The 15,509-nt window shown below is 38.5% G+C and overlaps 1 protein-coding gene across 3 annotated transcripts in view; it reads left to right on the forward strand.

Annotated features, from left to right (window-relative positions):
* Nucleotides 1-15,509, forward strand: part of impa1 (inositol monophosphatase 1) — a 23,177-nt gene continuing 7,668 nt past the window's right edge. Inside the window, exons 1-3 of one of the 3 annotated variants that reach the window (XM_057857852.1) lie at nt 1-80; nt 11,584-11,647; nt 11,712-11,851. In XM_057857852.1, the coding sequence (XP_057713835.1) occupies nt 11,585-11,647; nt 11,712-11,851 (203 nt within the window). In that variant the 5' untranslated portion in view covers nt 1-80; nt 11,584. Of the gene's footprint in view, nt 173-6,803; nt 7,179-11,583; nt 11,648-11,711; nt 11,852-15,509 lie in introns of those variants that run through there. The other 2 variants (XM_057857851.1, XM_057857850.1) reach the window with 2 other exon arrangements.

A 15,509-nucleotide genomic window follows, 5' to 3' on the forward strand; every position in this document is an offset into this window, starting at 1 on the left:
CTGAAGTTTTCCCCTACGAGCAGCAGGAGGCGCTGGTAGCGGCGATGGAAAGGGAAACGAAGAAGAAGAAAAACCAGGAAGTGAGTGAAGTCGTTGATCCGCAGCATCAAAATCAAAGTTTTTCGTTTCAATTCACTCCATTTTTCCTATTTTTTTCCACTGACACGAGCAAGTAAGTCGTTCGGAAACGTTGCACTTTGGTCGTTTGCCTGCTTCTTGGACGTCATTAAACTACTTAGCTGTCAAATTTTGAAACAGGAAGACGAATGGATTTGCTTGTTTATTGTCAAGTTTGAAGTTACACTGCTCATTCTGTAGCAGCGACGTTTTTATTATATTTTTACCTTGGTCTTTCTGAAAGAAAGAACAAGGTATTGTTATTGTGCAACTTTATTATTTTTTATTATTATTATTATTCAATAATTCTCCGCGTTTTTTTGAGCCAACGCACAGCCCAAACCGTAGCACCGATCGGCACCGTTCAAGTATCGGCACGACCGGATTTTTCGCGTGACGATGGGAATTTTTCAAACCGCCACGAAAAATTTTCCGTTCGCCCGTAAACGGCAATTTTCCGAAAAATAGAAAAAGTTTCAAAATGTATCTAGTCCTACAATTTTTGACCAAATCACATAATTTGGGCATCAAAAATTCCGGGACGGTGAGGGGCATAAAAGTTGTATACAGAATTTGGCAAAAATTTACGGTTCCCCGGAAATTTGCCAAAAACTTTCCTATTCATTTTGAATGGAAAAAAAACGCGCGCTTCACAGCCCGAACCGTTAGACCGATCGGCACCGTTCAAGTATCGGCACGACCGGAATTTTCGCGTGACACAGGAAACTTTACAAATGGCCCCGAAAATTTTTCCGTTCGTCCGTAAACGGCAATTTTCCGTGAAAAAAAAAAAAGTTTCAAAATGTATCTAGTCCTACAATTTTTGACCAAATCAAATAATTTGGGCATCAAAAATTCCGGGACGGTGAGGGGCATAAAAGTTGTATACAGAATTTGGAAAAAAATTACGCTTCCTCGGAAATTTGCCAAAAACTATCCCATTCATTTCGAATGGGAAAAGTCCCATTCACTTCCAATGGGATTTCCAATGGAATTTACATTGCATTGATGCCATTGACGGCCATGCATGTCGAATCTACTGATGCCAATGTACTTGGATTCAATTGACTATATGGATGTCGATGCCATTGACTGCCACGGACGTCCAAAATTTTTCCCATTCATTTTCAATGGGGAAAAAACAAAATTTCCCCAAATAAACAGAAAATGGCCAGATATCAATAGGACGTGTCCCCCAAACTTCCCCAATTCCATTGACGCTTATGGGGGGTGCTGCCATTGACTTCCATGGACGTCCAAAATTTTCCCCATTCATTTTCAATGGGGAAAAAACTAAATTTCTCCAAATCGACAGAAAATGACCAGATATCAATAGGACGTATACCCCAAACGTCCCCAACTCCATTGACGCTTATGGGGGGTGCTGCCATTGACATCCATGGACGTCCAAAAATTTTCCCATTCATTTTCAATGGGAATTTTTTTTTTTTTCCCCAAATCAACAGAAAGAGACTAGATATTAATAGGACGTGTCCCCCAAATGTCCCCGATTGCATTGCTGCTTATGGAGGGTGATGCCATTGACGTCCAGGGACGTCCAAACTTCCCATACATTTCCAATGGCATTTCTTCATGTTTGTTCATTCTATTGATGCCAATGTACTTGGATTCCATTGACGCTTATGTAAGTTGATACCATTGACGTCCATGGACGTCCAAAATTTTTCCCATTCATTTTCAATGGGAATTTTTTTTTTTTCCCCAAATCAACAAAAAATGACCAGATATCAATAGGACGTGTACCCCAAATGTCCCCGATTGTATTGCTGCTTATGGAGGGTGATGCCATTGACGTCCACGGACATCCAAACTTCCCATTCATTTCCAATGGCATTTCTTCATGTTTGTTCATTCTATTGATGCCAATGTACTTGGATTCCATTGACGCTTATGTAAGTTGATACCATTGACGTCCCTGGACGTCCAAAATTTTTCCCATTCATATTCAATGGGAAATTTTTTTTTTTCCCCAAATCAACAGAAAATGACTAGATATCATTAGGACGTGTCCCCCAAATGTCCCCAATTGCATTGCCGCTTATGGAGGGTGATGCCATTGACGTTCATGGACGTCCAAACTTCCCATTCATTTCCAATGGCATTTCTTCATGTTTGTTCATTTTATTGATGCCAATGTACTTGGATTCCATTGACGCTTATGTAAGGTGATACCATTGACGTCCATGGACGTCCAAAATTTTTCCCATTCATTTTCAATGGGAAATTTTTTTTTTTTCCCAAATCAACAGAAAATGACTACATATCAATAGGACGTGTCCCCCAAACTTCCCCGATTCCATTAACAATTATGGAGGGTGCTGCCATTGACGGACATGGACGTCCAATTCTCCCAATCTTTTCTAATGGCTTTAACTTTGTTTAGTGCCAATGACTGGCATTATGGTCCATTCTATTGATAGACCTGAGTGGGGCTAAGATTTGTATCCCCACAGAGGAAAGACCAAGGTGTGTAATTTCTCCCGAAATTGCAGTTTCTAGTTACCTTGGTCTTTCTGAAAGAAAGAACAAGGTATTGTTATTGTGCAACTTTATTGTACTTATTATTTATTCATCTTATTCTCCGCGTTTTTTTGAGCCAACGCACAGCCCAAACCGTAGCACCGATCGGCACAGTTCAAGTATCGGCACGACCGGAATTTTCGCGTGACGATGGGAATTTTTCAAACCGCCACGAAAAATTTTCCGTTCGCCCGTAAACGGCAATTTTCCGAAAAATAAAAAAAGTTTCAAAATGTATCTAGTCCTACAATTTTTGACCAAATCACATAATTTGGGCATCAAAAATTCCGGGACGGTGAGGGGCATAAAAGTTGTATACAGAATTTGGCAAAAATTTACGGTTCCCCGGAAATTTGCCAAAAACTTTCCTATTCATTTTGAATGGAAAAAAAACGCGCGCTTCACAGCCCGAACCGTTAGACCGATCGGCACCGTTCAAGTATCGGCACGACCGGAATTTTCGCGTGACACAGGAAACTTTACAAATGGCCCCGAAAATTTTTCCGTTCGTCCGTAAACGGCAATTTTCCGTGAAAAAAAAAAAAGTTTCAAAATGTATCTAGTCCTACAATTTTTGACCAAATCAAATAATTTGGGCATCAAAAATTCCGGGACGGTGAGGGGCATAAAAGTTGTATACAGAATTTGGAAAAAAATTACGCTTCCTCGGAAATTTGCCAAAAACTATCCCATTCATTTCGAATGGGAAAAGTCCCATTCACTTCCAATGGGATTTCCAATGGAATTTACATTGCATTGATGCCATTGACGGCCATGCATGTCGAATCTACTGATGCCAATGTACTTGGATTCAATTGATTATATGGATGTCGATGCCATTGACTGCCATGGACGTCCAAAATTTTTCCAATTCATTTTCAATGGGGAAAAAACAAAATTACCCCAAATCAACAGAAAATGACCAGATATCAATAGGACGTGTCCCCCAAACTTCCCCAATTCCATTGACGCTTATGAAGGGTGCCGCCATTGACTTACATGGACGTCCAAAATTTTTCCCATTCATTTTCAATGGGGAAAAAACTACATTTCTCCAAATCAACAGAAAATGACCAGATATCAATAGGACGTATACCCCAAACGTCCCCAACTCCATTGACGCTTATGGGGGGTGCTGCCATTGACGTCCATGGACGTCCAAAATTTTACCCATTCATTTTCAATGGGAATTTTTTTTTTTCCCCCAAAATCAACAAAAAATGACTAGATATCATTAGGACGTGTCCCCCAAATGTCCCCGATTGCATTGCCGCTTATGGAGGGTGATGCCATTGACGTCCATGGACGTCCAAAATTTCCATTCATTTCCAATGGCATTTCTTCATGTTTGTTCATTCTATTGATGCCAAAGTACTTGGATTCCATTGACGCTTATGTAAGTTGATACCATTGACGTCCATGGACGTCCAAAATTTTTCCCATTCATTTTCAATGGGAATTTTTTTTTTTTTCCCCAAATCAACAGAAAATGACTGGATATCATTAGGACGTGTCCCCCAAATGTCCCCGATTGCATTGCCGCTTACGGAGGGTGATGCCATTGACGTTCATGGACGTCCAAACTTCCCATTAATTTCCAATGGCATTTCTTCATGTTTGTTCATTCTATTGATGCCAATGTACTTGGATTCCATTGACGCTTATGTAAGTTGATACCATTGACGTCCATGGACGTCCAAAATTTTTCCCATTCATTTTCAATGGGAATTTTTTTTTTTTTCCCCAAATCAACAGAAAATGACTAGATATCAATAGGACGTGTCCCCCAAATGTGCCCGATTGCATTGCAGCTTATGGAGGGTGATGCCATTGACGTCCACGGACGTCCAAACTTCCCATTAATTTCCAATGGCATTTCTTCATGTTTGTTCATTCTATTGATGCCAATGTACTTGGATTCCATTGACGCTTATGTAAGTTGATACCATTGACGTCCATGGACGTCCAAAATTTTTCCCATTCATTTTCAATGGGAAATTTTTTTTTTTCCTCAAATCAACAGAAAATGACTAGATATCATTAGGACGTGTCCCCCAAATGTCCCCGATTGCATTGCCGCTTATGGGGGGTGATGCCATAGACGTCCATGGACGTCCAAACTTCCCATTCATTTCCAAAGGCATTTCTTCATGTTTGTTCATTCTATTGATGCCAATGTACTTGGATTCCATTGACGCTTATGTAAGTTGATACCATTGACGTCCATGGACGTCCAAAATTTTTCCCATTCATTTTCAATGGGAATTTTTTTTTTTTCCCCCAAATCAACAGAAAATGACTAGATATCAATAGGACGTTTCCCCCAAATGTGCCCGATTGCATTGCAGCTTATGGAGGGTGATGCCATTGACGTCCACGGACGTCCAAACTTCCCATTAATTTCCAATGGCATTTCTTCATGTTTGTTCATTCTATTGATGCCAATGTACTTGGATTCCATTGACGCTTATGTAAGTTGATACCATTGACGTCCATGGACGTCCAAAATTTTTCCCATTCATTTTCAATGGGAATTTTTTTTTTTTCCTCAAATCAACAGAAAATGACTAGATATCATTAGGACGTGTCCCCCAAATGTCCCCGATTGCATTGCCGCTTATGGGGGGTGATGCCATAGACGTCCATGGACGTCCAAACTTCCCATTCATTTCCAAAGGCATTTCTTCATGTTTGTTCATTCTATTGATGCCAATGTACTTGGATTCCATTGACGCTTATGTAAGTTGATACCATTGACGTCCATGGACGTCCAAAATTTTTCCCATTCATTTTCAATGGGATTTTTTTTTTTTCCCCAAATCAACAGAAAATGACTAGATATCATTAGGACGTGTCCCCCAAATGTCCCCGATTGCATTGCCGCTTATGGAGGGTGATGCCATTGACGTTCATGGACGTCCAAACTTCCCATTCATTTCCAATGGCATTTCTTCATGTTTGTTCATTTTATTGATGCCAATGTACTTGGATTCCATTGACGCTTATGTAAGTTGATACCATTGACGTCCATGGACGTCCAAAATTTTTCCCATTCATTTTCAATGGGAAATTTTTTTTTTTTCCCAAATCAACAGAAAATGACTACATATCAATAGGACGTGTCCCCCAAACTTCCCCGATTCCATTAACAATTATGGAGGGTGCTGCCATTGACGGACATGGACGTCCAATTCTCCCAATCTTTTCTAATGGCTTTAACTTTGTTTAGTGCCAATGACTGGCATTATGGTCCATTCTATTGATAGACCTGAGTGGGGCTAAGATTTGTATCTCCACAGAGGAAAGACCAAGGTGTGTAATTTCTCCCGAAATTGCAGTTTCTAGTTTTAAATACTTTAAGCAATAAACCTCGAACGATGACCGTGTTTGACCTTGAGCTTCTCACACATGACAAGTGCTCAAAAATGAATGGCAAAGACGAACAGAATCAAAGGCAGAATAATTTATTTTGGCCATATATGTTAAAACTCATGGATTTTTTTTCTCCCTCCGGTGTGTAGAGTCTCTTTAAAACAAAAACGTTACTATAACAAGTAGAATATGATCAACAAAGACAAAAGAATGAAAGCGGACAGTCCATTTAAATGCTAAGTACGGAGTTTATTTGTCCTTCCTTTTCTATTTGCACCTGAACGCAACACACTCCAGTGTGTTCGTGTGCGCTCGCGGCATTGAGAGCAGTTCGAGATAGGCAGTGTACTTAAATGCAAACACTCAATGTAGTCAGATAGCAAGAGGGTTAAAAGTTTGATTCCATTTTTGTTTGTGTTAGCATGCAAGTGGTTAGCTGCTTACCATAGCCACCTTAATATTAGGCAAGTGACATTTTGGTCATTTAAAACTTCATAAAGACCTGCCAGACGTCACGTTTTGGGTCAATGTAGGCAAGTAATATTTATTGGTGGCTGACATAACTCCCAATTGTAATTATTGTATTTTTAATTATTAGTCATTAGTTATGAATGAATAACAGTATAACTTCAAAAATGATTATACAAACAAAAATTATTTTTAATTCAATGAAAGAATTGGTTGCCGTTGACGGTGATGGATGTCCAAGCTATTTTGACTGGAAAATTGAGTTTTTTTTTCAGGGGGAAAAAAATTTTTTTTCAACCCCCCAATGGCTTACCGCACGCAGGCTATTTTTAGACCGTGACGTGGCCTCGTAAAGCAGAAGTAAAGCCGAAGTGGGACATTATAGACCCGCCCTCGCATAGACCCAACTTAATTTGTGCTACTTTTCTCCGGTAATTTTTCAAAACCGAACATGGCGATCACGCATTGCTTTTTTGGAACTTGTAGAAACGTCTCTAGACATTACGACACATGAAGGATGTTTTCTTCATACGTTTCCGGAAACCAAAAACTCGGGAGGAAAGAATGTGAAGACCGAATCAACTTGCGCGGACTTTTAACACCAGCTCGGTGAATCCATTCACATTTCATATGCAGTAAACATTATGTTGGGTTGGCATGGTCTTTCAGAGGACAAAGAGGTAAGCCATTTTTATATTTTTAACTTATTTTTTTAGCGTAACGTTGTGCCGTATTGCTTCTGACAATTAATGACCTGAAAAGAATTACAATGGTATCTGACTGCCACTGTTACCGTTTCTGTTATATATGTACAAAAAAAACAACTTTAGTAAGGGGGGAGTGTAAATAAATTATAGAATTAAGATGTGTTATCAATGAAAAAATGAAAAGTGTTCGTTGGTTGTCACTGAGTAGCATTTGCGATCGCTACACAAAGCTAACTAAATTACCCCCAAGAACGGTAAGAGACGTAGGACAACCAGAGGATATATAAGAAAGACAGGGCTGATGGTAAAGGATAGCTTGTTGTAACAGGAGAACGTCATTGTCAGTCGCGTCGATAAAAAAGCTAAAGCTATGCTTAGGTCGGCTCGTTTTTTTTTCGTCTTTTCAGCCTTCGACACTAAAGCCATCTCTTTAACTGAACATTTTTATGTTCTTCCACATCTTTGCCAGTGAATTTGGCACCAGGCACATCATTTTCGGAGAGAATTGGTAGATTTAGCTCTGTAAACATCTCCTTTGTACACGATTTCCATTCATTTCCTATTAGGGACAACCGGTGGCTTGTCCCTACTTAGCAACAGTAGCTAATGTCATGAATATTAATGAGCGGAACTAACGTGTTGCTTGCGGTACGCCATTGTTTACTGAAATAAAAAAAAAAAAAATCTTATATATTTCATCAACACTCTGGCTGCCATCGGCGGGGATAGACGTCTATTCCATATTAAGTGGGGAAAACTTATATATATATATATATATATATATTTATTTTAGAGATGTCGATCAGTCAGGTCCGATCATGTCATTTTCAAAGTATTGGAATCAGCAAAAAATATCCGCCATGCCTTTTTTTAATATATATATATTTTTTAATTAAATCGTTTTCTAATTGTATTTAACGTTACAGACATAATATGTTACACTCATCCAGAGTCTTTAGTTTAAGGCTTAAGGTAGGGTTATCAAATTTATCCCGATAACGGCGCTAATTAATTTTTTAAAAAATGTATCACTTTAAATATTTAACCCAATTAATGCAAGCGTTGCATGATCCACTCACGCATTGTCGCGCACAATCTGTAATGGCGCCGTTTTACCCATTTAGAGAGATAAAAGGCAGCATAAAATGAGTAGAGTAAATTTTGGCAGCCTTTGGAGCCTTTTTTAATAGACTAAAGCCTTACAATCCCTCTCCCTATGATTAGAAATATCATGGGAAGCAATGTGGGGAAGCTACGTCGTAATTAATCTTTTTCTTAACACCTTATGTTATTTCCCAACGCAGAGAAGATATAACAATTAGTAGCACTACGCACAGTCATGGTTCCACTTCCCATCATGCATTTGGGTTGAACAGCTGCAGTATCATTTACTGAAAGCTCAACAAATACACTAGATGGCAATATTTAGTCACAATATACAAAGTCACAAGTCTTTCTATCCGTGGATCCCTCTCAGAGAAAGAATGTTAATAATGTAAATGCCATCTTGAGGATTTATTGTCATAATAAACAAATACAGTACTTATGTACTGTATGTTGAATGTATATATTCGTCCAAGTTTCATTCATTTTTTTCTTAATGCATTGCCAAAATGTATATGATCGGGAAAAATTATCGGGAATGATTGGAATTGAATCGGGAGCAAAAGAAAGCAATCGGATCGGGAAATATCGGGATCGGCAGATGCTCAAACTAAAACGATCGGGATCGGATCAGGAGAAAAACAACATGATCGGAACAACCCTAATATATATACATATATATATACACACACACAGTGGGGCAAATAAGTATCTAGTCAACCACCAATTGTGCAAGTTCTCCTACTTGAAAAGATTACAGAGGCCTGTAATTGTCAACACGGGTAAACCTCAACTAGGAGAGACAGAATGTGGGGGGAAAAAAACAGAAAATCACATTGTTTGATTTTTTAAAAATTTATTTCCAAATTAGAGTGCAAAATAAGTATTTGGTCACCTACAAACAAGCAAGATTTCTGGCTGTCAAAGAGGTCTAACTTCTTCTAACGAGGTCTAACGAGGCTCCACTTGTTACCTGTATTAATGGCACCTGATTTACCTCATTATCGGTATAAAAGACACCTGTCCACAATCTCAGTCACACTCCAAACTCCACCATGGCCAAAACCAAAGAGCTGTCGAAGGACACCAGAGAAAAAAATTGTAGACCTGCACCAGGCTGGGAAGACTGAATCTGCAATAGGTAAAACGCTTGGTGTAAAGAAATCAACTGTGGGAGCAATTATTAGAAAATGGAAGACATACAAGACCACTGATAATCTCCCTCGATCTGGGGCTTTTCATACAAGTTCTCACTCCGTGGCGTCAAAATGATAACAAGAACGGTGAGCAAAAATCCCAGAACCACACGGGGGAACCTAGTGAATGACCTACAGAGAGCTGGGACAAAAGTAACAAAGGCTACTATCACACACAATGCGCCGCCAGTGACTCAAATCCTGCACTGTCAGACATGTCCCCCTGCTGAAGAAAGTACATGTCCAGGCTGGTCTGCGGTTCGCTAGAGAGAATTTGGATGATCCAGAAGAGGACTGGGAGAATGTGTTATGGTCAGATGAAACCAAAATAGAACTTTTTGGTAGAAACACAGGTTATCGTGTTTGGAGGAGAAAGAATACTGAATTGCATCCGAAGAACACCATACCCACTGTGAAGCATGGGGGTGGAAACATCATGCTTTGGGGCTGTTTTTCTGCAAAGGGACCAGGACGACTGATCTGTGTAAAGGAAAGAATGAATGGGGCCATGTATCGAGAGATTTTGAGTGAAAATCTCCTTCCATCAGCAAGGGCATTGAAGATGAGACGTGGATGGGTCTTTCAGCATGACGATGATCCCAAACACACAGCCAGGGCAACAAAGGAGATGCTTTGTAAGAATCATTTCAAGGTCCTGGAGTGGCCAAGCCAGTCTCCAGATCTCAACCCCTGTGGAGGGAGTTGAAAGTCCGTGTTGCCCAACGACAGCCCCAAAACATCACTGCTCTAGAGGAGATCTGCATGGAGGAATGGGCCAAAATACCAGCAACAGTGTGTGAAAAGCTTGTGAAAAGTTGCAGAAAACGTTTGGCCACCGTTATTGCCAACAAAGGATACATCACAAAGTATTGAGATGAACTTTTGGTATTGACCAAATACTTATTTTCCACCATGATTTGCAAATAAATTCTTTAAAAATCAAACAATGTGATTTTCTTTTTTTTTTCCACATCTCTCTAATATTTTCAAGTGGGAGAACTTGCACAATTAGTGGTTGACTAAATACCTATTTGCCCCGCTGTATATATATATATATATATATATATATATATAAAACTTTATTTTTAAATTGACTCTTCAATCGTCCTTTCCATTTTGACTTGATTTTTTAAAAATATAATTTTGTGTTTCTTTTAATTAAAAAATGCATGTTATCTTTTTTTAAATTAACTAATTGCTGCCATTTTTCTTAAATTTACCTTTTTTTCATTTTTTAATTACGTTTCATAAAAATAAAAAACTCTTTCACTGCCATGTTCATTCACCCCTCCCAGTCAAAATGGACTGGACGTCTGGCACTGTCAAAGCAACTGCACGATTGATTGATTGGCAAAGCTTTTTATATTTTTCAAAAAGGTGGGGAAATATGTTTATTTTTCTATTTTTATATAATTTAAGGAATATAATTTGTTATACTTAAAGAAAAAAAATGTGAGTATTCTCTATTTATTTTTAAGTTTTTTAATTTAAAAAACAAAAAAAAGGACAAAAGCAGTAAATATTTAACACCTAATTTATTTTTCAATTTTGGGATTTAATTAAAAACAAATGGAAAAAAATTAAATATTCTCATTTCACATTGCAAAAAAAAAATATTTTAAAATTAAATTTAAAAACAAAAAATGACAAAAAATGGTAAACATTCACTGAATTTTTAGATTTTTTGAGGGGATTTGATTAAAAATAAAAATGGAAAAAAATATATATATTTTTTTTAAATAGAAAATTTTGTCATGGGGGAAAAATTGAGGACTACTGAAATTTGATTGAAATTGTCAAAATCCTCTTTTATATGCCCCTTAAAAGCAAATATCTTCTTTTTAATTTGTATTTTTACTGACATTTTTCAATTAATAAAAGGGGAAAAACAGGAAACATTGTATACGGTATATATATTTTTTTTAATATAAAAGTGAAAAGCAGTGAATATTCTCCTGGTTTTTAATACTTTTTTGTATTGATTTACATTTTTATTTTTTAAAAACAGTCACATAATGTGCCTTATGAAGGAGTAATTGATGAACACATTTAAAAATGTGTTATACTTGTCTCTCCAGTATGACGGACAAGTGGCAGAGCGCCATGGATCACGCTGTCGCTGTGGCGCGAAAAGCCGGACAGGTACGCGCACGTCGGCAGTTTCTAGTCGTCAACGAGCAATTGTCACCGTGCTGTCATTGACCAGATGGTGCGTGAAGCGGTGGGCAGCGTGCAGTCGGAGGCGGTGATGCTGAAAAGCTCGCCTATCGACTTGGTGACGCAGACGGACCAGAAAGTGGAAAAACTCATCATTCACTCGCTTAAGGAGAAATTCCCAACTCATTGGTACGTAAGGGAATATACAGTGAAGAGTTTAAGTATTTGCACCCCTTGTGATTTTGCAAGTTCACCCACTTAGAAAATAGCTAGAGGTCTAAAATTTCAATCATAGATGCATTTCCACTCATAGAGACATACCGGTAATTTATTTGTAATTTACTGGGATCCATGAGTATTTGTACCCCTGAGAATCAGCAATAATTATGACACTCAAAGAATTGTCTGTCTACCTTAAAAAAAGTCCACCTTTACCTCATGAGTAACCTCCCACCCACCACTTGTTTCAGCTCAATATTGTCACCTGCACACCCCACAGTCAGTCATAGTTCAATTGCTACCATGGGCAAGCCCAGAGAGCTTTCAAAAGACACCAGAGAAAAAATTGTAGAGCTCCACAAAGCTGGAAAAGGCTATGAAACAATTGGAAAGCAGCTTGGTGAAAATAAATCAGTAGTTGCAGCAGTTGTTAGAAAATGGAAAGGGCTAAATGTTACTGATAATATACCTCGGACTGGGGCTCCATGTAAAATCTCTCCTTGTGGGGCATCACTCATGATGAGAAAAGGGAGGGCTCAGCCTAGAACTACACGGCAGGAGCTGGTCAATCACCTGAAGAAAGCTGGATGCACAGTTTCAAAGGCTAATGTCAGTAAAACACTACAGCGCAATGGTTTGGATTAGAGATGCCGATCGATCGGGTCCGATCACGTCATTTTAAAAGTATCGGAATCGGCAAAAAAATATCGGACATGCCTTTTTTTAATATATATATATTTTTTTATTAAATCGTTTTCTAATTGTATTTAACGTTACAGACATAATATGTTACACTCATCCAGAGTCTTTAGTTTTGGCTTAAGGTAGGGTTATCAAATTTATCCCGATAATGGCAGTTAATTTTAAAAAAAATGTATCACGTTAAAATATTTAACGCAATTAATGCATGCGCTGCACGACCCACTCACACATTGTCACGCTCAATCTGTAATGGCGCCGTATTGCTTATATAGAGAGTTAAAAGGCAGCGTAAAATGAGTAGAGTGAATTTTGGAAGTTTTTGGAGTCTTTATTTATTTGGCTAAAGCCTTACAATCCCTCTCCCTACGATTAGAAATATCGTGGGAAGCAATGTGGGGAAGCTAGGTAGTAATTGATCTTTTTCTTAACACCCTATATTATTTCCCAACGCAGAGAAGATATATCAATTGGTAGCACTACGCACAATCATGGTTCCACTTCCCATCATGCATTTGGGCATGGCTACAGTATCATTTACTGAAAGCTCAACAAATACACTAGATGGCAATATTTAGTCACAATATACAAAGTCACAAGTCTTTCTATCCGTGGATCCCTCTCACAGAAAGAATGTTAATAATGTAAATGCCATGTTGAGGATTTATTGTCATAATAAACAAATACAGTACTTATGTACTGTATGTTGAATGTATATATTCGTTCGAGTTTTAGTCAATTTTTTCTTAATGCATTGCCAAAATGTATATGATCAGGAAAAATTATTGGGAATGATTGGAATTGAATCGGGAGCAAAAAAAAGCAATCTGATCCGGAAATATCGGGATTGGCAGATACTCAAACTAAAACGATCGGGATCGGCTCGGGAGCAAAAAAACATGATCGGAACAACCCTAGTTTAGATTAAAATCATGCATTGCTCAGAATGTTCCCCAGTTGAAGCCAGTTCATGTGAAGGCCCTTCTGAAGTTTGCCAGGGACCATCTGAATGATGCAGAGGGGACATGGGAGAAAGTCATTTGATCAGATGAGATCAAAGTAGAACTTTGTGGTGTAAACCTTACTCGTCATGTGTGGAGGAAAAAGAAGGATGAGTACAATCCCAAGAACACCATCCCTACTGTGAAGTATGGGGGTGGAAACCTCATGCTTTTGGGATGCTATTCGGCAAAAGGGGAGAGGACGGCTGTACTGGATAAAGCAGAGGCTGAATAGTGTAATGTATCGTCAGATTTTGTGCCACAACTTCCTTCCCTCAGTCAGAGACTTGTTCTTCTTCTTGGTTCTTCCAACATTACAATGATCCGAGGCACAATGATCTGAAGCACACAGCCAAGCTGACTAAGGAGTGGCTGCATAACAAACAAATCAAGGTTCTGGAGTGGCCTAGCCAGTCTCCAGACCTCAATCCAATAGAAAATCTTTGGGTGGAGCTGAAACTGTTTTTCAACGACAGCCCCGAAATCTGACCGATTTAGAGAAGGTTTGTGTGGAGGAATGCGCCAAAATCCCTGTTTCCATATGTAAAAACCTGGTGAAGAAGCTTCTGCATTAAATATTAGCACTGATTTTCTCAGGGTAGAAATTCTTATGAACCCCAGTAAAGTACAAATAAAGTTTAAAAAATCATATAATTTGATTTACGGATATTTTTTTAAGATTATGTCTCTATGAGTGGAAATGCATCTACGATTGAAATTTCAGACCTCTATCTATTTTCTAAGTAGGTGAACTTGCATAATCACAAGGGGTGCAAGTACCCGTATTGGCCCGAATACTAGATGGTGTTTTTTGCATTGAAATAAGACTGAAATAGTGGGAGTTGTCTTATATCCGGGGTCTAGACATTATACCCATTCACAACGCTAGATGGCGCCAGATATCATTGAAGCGAATGCTGAACTTGAGGAGTAATGTTCTGTCATGATAGAGCTCAGCTACTCTCAAGTTTAACCAGTTTGCATTATTTTATTGCAATGTTTTTCCTTATTCAGATTTGTTTCAAGACTACAGTTAGTTAGACCTCACTTTGATGGTTAATGCAGTTATGGCATTTAGAGCTGAAACGAATACTCGAATAACTCGAGTTTAAAAACTGATCTGAGTAATTTTATTCACCTCAAGTAATCGTTTATTTTGACAGCTCTAAGCATCACGTTTTGCTCGGACTACTTTTAATGCGGGACAACGCGCTGATGTCACGTGCGTAGAGGAAGAAGCAAAAAAAAAAAAAACTTACTGCAGCCGACAGCCGCTACAAACGACGTGACATTGCTAAATACTAGCCCGCACGATGCTACGTTGGTAGCAGGTAGCATCTGATGCATCTCATAGAGATCACATGTATGTTGAAGTAGATGCGAAATGACAGAGTCAGCGGCGTTAGTAAACAACCGCCATCTTAAAGCAGTAGAGCGCTAAGCGCTAATAAAGAGCGCTAAGCGCTGATAAATAAGATTAACGTTACTGTCACTAGCTCACGTAACGTTAGCCCTGCGGAGGGCTAGGTTTCTTTTAATTATGACCACTGTCGATGCGTGGCTAACGTGTCTTACATACAGGCTTTAACATAACAACATACAGGCTTTAACATAACATAGTGTTGTGGAGTGATGAGGGTGTAAAATTAAAAACTTAATAATGCTAACTATCAATTTTAGCTCAGTAGTCATTGCTGTATAAAACACCAAGTAGCACTGGTCCCTAATGTGCTCCAATACAGCCTGTATCATACATAAATTTTGAACACTGCAAAAACTCAAAATCCTATCAGGACTAACTAGAACTTAAAAATGGCTTGACACAAATAGAAATTCAATTGAAACACGTGGGGGAAAATCCTAACTTTTAAGTGATGTGTGTTATCAAGCGTAACGGCATTTTTAGGTAAGAATTTTTTTTTTATGAA

Source organism: Corythoichthys intestinalis, chromosome 14, assembly GCF_030265065.1.
Source record: "Corythoichthys intestinalis isolate RoL2023-P3 chromosome 14, ASM3026506v1, whole genome shotgun sequence".
In the NCBI taxonomy this organism is placed as follows: Eukaryota; Metazoa; Chordata; class Actinopteri; order Syngnathiformes; family Syngnathidae; genus Corythoichthys; species Corythoichthys intestinalis.